The sequence below is a fragment of the Nannospalax galili genome, unplaced genomic scaffold, assembly GCF_000622305.1.
Source record: "Nannospalax galili isolate Female #2095 unplaced genomic scaffold, S.galili_v1.0 scaffold675, whole genome shotgun sequence".
NCBI lineage: Eukaryota > Metazoa > Chordata > Mammalia > Rodentia > Spalacidae > Nannospalax > Nannospalax galili.
Window position 1 is genome coordinate 726,421 of NW_008337205.1, and position 5,670 is coordinate 732,090.

The following is a 5,670-nucleotide window of genomic DNA, read 5'->3' on the forward strand; positions in this document are numbered from 1 at the left end:
AAAACCTTTTCTAAAGGGCCCCCCCCCCCCCCCCCGCCACCACTGTGAGGAGTTGAGGCTCAGTGATAGAGCACTTACCTAGAGTCCCCCAGTATAGATCTGGGGGTATGGCTCATTGGCAGAACATATGCCTAGAATCCATCAGTCTCAAACAAGATAGGAGGTGAAAAGTGACACCCCCTGCCATAGCATGTACATGCCCACAATCACATAGGAGAACACACACACAGACACACACACACACACACACACAGACACACATACACATACACGGGATGGTTTAATGATAATAAGTGGTGACTGACCAACTGTATCTCTAGAATCACTAGAACTTACGACAACAGGATAGTGAAGGGGTGGGGAGACACATTTATTCACATGCTGTCTGTGGATCAAACTCTTCAGGAAAGGAACACTGAGAAGCACAGAGTGATTTAAAACAATGCTGAATGCATCTAACTGAAATAGTACACTGAAAAATTCAGAGTTACCAAGAAAAATGATCTATCTAGTAGGTTAAAGTCCAAATGGAAATTATCAAAGCACAGGAAGCACTGGCAGCACAGAGGACAGGAACCCCAAGGTGGTAGAGGTGACTGAGTTTCATCGTGGCAGTTGGTGCAGTTTCCTCTGTGGTTACTCTGCTTGGGTAAGGGTTTCTGTGGGCTCCCAAGGGGTGGGGGCAGCACATATGTCCTCCCATTGGATGACAGCAGCTGCTTTCAGACAGCACTGTCTCTGGGATGGAGGGAGTTAACTCCAAAGCCACAGAATTTCACTGGGGAAGTTTAACCATCACCCTGCATTAGACCAAGTTCTTGTGGTACCCTTTAAGTCCCACTGTGGCACAGGGTGAGAGGATGAATGGCCTGCTGGTTTCTACAGGGTTTAGATATGCCAACAAGCCAGCCAGGGAGACTGATGAGGACATGTGTGTCTGTGTGAAGAAGTCCCACATTCCTGAGCAAAGCAAAGTATGAATGTGGGCCAGGGGAACTAACTGGGCCTGTAAGGCCCTGCACTACTGCTAACAACCCAGAACAGAGGGTCAAGAGTTGGCCCTGGGGCTAGGGAATGGCTTAGTTAGTGCAGTGCTTGCTGTGTAACCATGAGGGCCTGAGTTTGGATCCCCAGCATCCAGGTGTGGTGGCATATGTCTGTAATCCCAGCCCTGGAGAAATGAAAACACAGGAGGATCCCTGAAGCTCACTGTCCTGGCTGCCAGACTTGGCAATTTGTGAACTCCAGGTTCTTTGACAGACCCTGTCTCAAAAAAATAAGGTGGAGTCATGCGCCTTTAATCCCAGCAGAGGAGGCAGAGGTAGGCAGATCTTTTGGAGTTCCAGGCCAGCCTGGTTTACATAGTAAGTTCCTGGTTAGCCAGGGCTATGTAGTGAGACTCAATCTGAAAAAGAGGTGGAGAGTGATTGAGGGAGACATACAGTCTCAACTTCTGACCTCCACAGACACACACGTACATGCAAACACATGATCATATGGACCACACACACAAAGGACAAGATTGCTGGGGGGAGGGGAGTAAGTCCTTCACCCCACCACAATAGGGTAGGGTCTCCTCAGAAGAGAACCCCTACTGTTATCTATTAGAGCAACATGTGAGTAAAATACAGGCTTCATTACTGGCAACCCAAGATAGCACCACAGAGGGAAGCACGCATCTCTGTGAGATGAGAAGAGCCTTCCATAACAAGAAAATGTAGTTACAACTGCAGCTTCATATTGCCTGTCTAGATGCTAGCAGGAGAATAGCTAGGAGATGGCACCTTCGTCACAGTTCATATTAATGCCAGTTCCTCCTCTCTGTTCTGCATGGAGGGGTCTGCTAGTAAGTGTTCCTGTTCCAGGTCACTCTGCCTTCCTCTTGCCCAGTCAGGGAGGAAGTAAGCCTCTTCTACACGTGTCTGAACACAGGGAGCCTGTGCAGAGCTGCTCATGGGATCCTGCTTAGTCTTCCTCTCTGCTCCAGATAAAGGGACATGATTTTCCCAGAGTACATTTCAACAGAGAAATGTCTCATCTCTTAAAATGCAAAGCATGTGGGCCGGCCAGATGGCTCCAAGGGTAAAAGCACTTGCTACAAAAGCCTGATGACTGGAGTTCGATCCCCAGAGCCCACGTAAAAAAAAGGCAGATGCAGTGGCAGACACCCATAGTCCAGTACTCTGATGGGATGAGAGGGAGAGACAGGAGAATCACCCAGAAGCTAGTCTGGAGTACACAGCACAGCAGAAACAAGAGACCTGGCCTCAGCAAGAACCAACACCTGAAAGTTGTCCTCTGACTTCCATATGCAGGCAGTGGTATATGCGTGCACACACAGAAACATCCAGACACACACACAGAAAAAAAAAAAGGAAAAGTGCAGACCAGACTCCCCCATAACCTGGGGCAGAGGTTTCAGTGGGAAGAAGAGTTACTACAATTTAGGGACAGATCTGATGCAAGCGACTCATTGGACTGATGCTGTATGCTGGTCACATGGCAAGGGGTTGAGAACCTTCTAGGAACACTTACTTTGCAGTAGTTTCTTCATCGTATTTGGTTTTCAGGTCAAATAATTCTGTTCGAGTTTTTTCCAGGGCTAAAAAGCAAGGACAGAAACCAGGATATAAGACACCAATCTTGTTTGTTTTGAGATAGGCTCTATGTAGCCCATGCTAGCCTTGAAATCCTTATGTAGCCAAGGATGACCTTGAATTCCTGACCCTCCTGCCTCTGTCTCTCTAGTGCTCAGCTTATAAGTGTGCACCACCCCCATGCCTGGTTTATGGGGTATTGGGGATCAAACTCAGGGTTTTGTGTGAGGTAAACACTACTGACTGAGCTATATTAAGTTGTTTTTTTTCGTTTTCTATTTTTCTTTTTTAGGATTCTTTTTCAAAGACAGGGTTTCAAAGACAGCGTTTCAAGACAGGCTGGCCTCGAATCCCTGATCCTCCTGTGTCCAACCCCCCAGTCCTGGGATTATAGGTGTGCACCACCAGGCCACTTTTTTAAACTGAAAAAAGCAAAGCACACAGAGATGACAGGGTATAAAGAATAGAGAAGAAAATGCTCCCTCACCCTCAGCTCTACTAAGCCCCTCTAGCACAGAACCATTGTCCACAGTCTGCTGCAGACTTCCAGCTACTCAATGTCTTTATCATCAAAAAATGTTTCCATATGGAACTACATAGACAGCTGCACACTGCATGCTTCTGCTGACAACAGATGGGGTTTATGATGGAGGTCACATATGATTACAACAAAGCTGAGAAGTTCCTATTGCCCAGTTAAAAACATGGCAGTCTTAATATCTCGGTGCAACACATGACTCCGATTCTGAGGTAATGCTGGTGTGCTACCAGCTGGGTAAGAGCACACATATATGGTATATATAATGTATGATACCTGACCGTGGCCATAAATAACTATGCTATTGGTTTGTGCATGTAACACACTAGACTATAAAAAGTTTTTTCATTTGTGCGTTAGTGTGTATGTGTAAATTTGTATGGGTGGGTGTACATATGTGTGGTTAGAGGACAAGCTGGAGTGCTGTTGCTCAGGTGCCATTCATACTGTTTTTTTGAGACAGGGTCTCTCATTGGCTTGGAACTCACCCACTGGGCCAGACTAGCAGGTAAGCCAGTCTCAGGCACTCACCTGCCTTCATCTCCCCAATATTAGATCACAACGTGCTCTACCACACACTTTTCATGTGGATTCTATAGAGCTCGGGTCCTTATACTGTATAGCAAATACTTTATCAACGCAGCTACACCCCCAACCCAAATTATATCTTTAATCATTATTTTAGTATATTTCTACCTATTAAAAAACAGTTTATTGTGGGCTGGAGCGATGGGTCAGTGGTTAAGCGTACATGCTGCTCTTGCAGAGGACCAGAGATGGGGTCCCAGTACCCATTTGGGGCAGATCATACTGCCTGCAACTCCAGCTCCAGGGGATCTGATGCCTTGCTTTGGACTCTGAGGGCACATGTACATACCAGTACACAGACACACACATATTCATAACTAAAAATAATAATAAAAGCTGGGCGTGGTGGCACACCCTTTAATCCCAGTACTTCGGTGGCAGAGGCAGATGGATCTCTGTGAGGTTGAGGCCAGCATGGTCTACATATTGAATTCCAGGCCCACTGAGGCTATAGGGAGAAGCTGTCTCAAAAACAACAACCAAACCAAACCAAACCAAACCAAGCCACCACCACCACAACAACAAAAACCAAAACCTTATTATAAAACAGCATACTCTGACATAAGCAGAAGCCTCATAGACAAATCAACTATATGTGTTGGCTGCACTGAAGAGCCAGGTATGGGGGTGCATGCCTGCAGTCCCAGCACTGAAGAGGCTGAAGCAGGAGGATCACAAGTTTCAGAACAGCCTGGGTTACGTGGTAAAACCTTGTCTCTTTGTGTAATCACTGTTATTCGTATCACAATGGCAAAACTGCCTCACCCTTTCTCAGAATGACTCCCCATTGATAAAAATAATGATTGTGCATGTGTGCATGAGTGAATGCATGCATGTGCTTTTTGCTACTTCCATAAATGAGATGCAAGAGCTATTTTCTGAGATGCACCTTCTTACTCAGTGGTCCATGTCAGGTCACAAGGTGGAGCAAGTAGCACTACTTTCAGGGTACTCAGATGTGAAGGTGCAGGGTAGAACTGAACACTTTGCCTGTCCCTACACACCTCACAGCTGGCCTCCTGAGAGGCAATTCACATCCATATCCACACAGCACGGTGACTATGCTCCTAAAGCCTCAACAACAGTGGCTGACACCAGTTAAAAATAAGCTTCTGACATCACAACAGGCAAAATCATCTTTCACTGATGTAATTTACAAATTCCTAATTGTTAAAAATTAGCATTTTCCTTACATGCATTAATTATGGACATTGCTTCTGTGAGCTTCCTGATCCTTCATCCACTGTTCTGCAGGATGGGTTCTCTATTACTGTGGATTTGTGGGTTTATATATATGGTAGTATAAATATGCATATATACACATATATAAATGTGTCTGTGCATATGCTCTACTGTTGAACCATACTTGAAGCCCTTTCCTGGGGGATTCTGGGCAGGTGCCCTACCACTGAGCCACACCCCAGCCACTCACTGGGGGATTCTAGGCAGGAGCTCTACCACTGAATCACATCCCATTCTCTCACTGGGGGATTCTAGGCGGGTGTTCTACCACTGAACCACATCTCCAGCCCCTCACTGGCAGGAGTCAGGGTAATTCTAGATAGGTCCTCTCCCACTGAGCCAGGCCCCAAACCCTCACTGACTGTTAGGATTATAAACAAATGCTCCTAACAGCTACATCCGTAGCTTGGTCTTTGTGTTTTTTGGACATGTATTCATTTGCCTTTTAAACTGGTTGTGACAATTTTATTCCTGTAAGCATCTGTGCTCTAATTTGGATTATGTCTTCTCATTTTTCTCCCTACATTTAAAGATACTGTGCTGCTTCCTTCTCAGAAAAGAAAATTTAAAATGCTTAAAGAAATGACAAATTTTGGCATTACCTTTTTGGGTATCTTTTGGAATTTAAAATTTAAAGGTTCTTGTATTACTGTTCTTAACTTCATTTAGGGCACAAATGAAGGTGCCCCCCCCCCCCCCCCCCCC

At 45.7% G+C, this 5,670-nt stretch overlaps 1 protein-coding gene across 11 annotated transcripts in view; it reads right to left on the reverse strand.

Moving 5' to 3' along the window:
* Window positions 1-5,670, reverse strand: part of Cux1 (cut like homeobox 1) — a 379,665-nt gene that overhangs the window by 132,562 nt on the left and 241,433 nt on the right. For all 11 annotated transcript variants that reach the window (XM_029563184.1, XM_008832298.2, XM_008832297.2 and 8 more), the window contains one exon: window positions 2,536-2,602. In XM_029563184.1, the coding sequence (XP_029419044.1) occupies window positions 2,536-2,602 (67 nt within the window). The remainder of the gene's footprint in view (window positions 1-2,535; window positions 2,603-5,670) is intronic.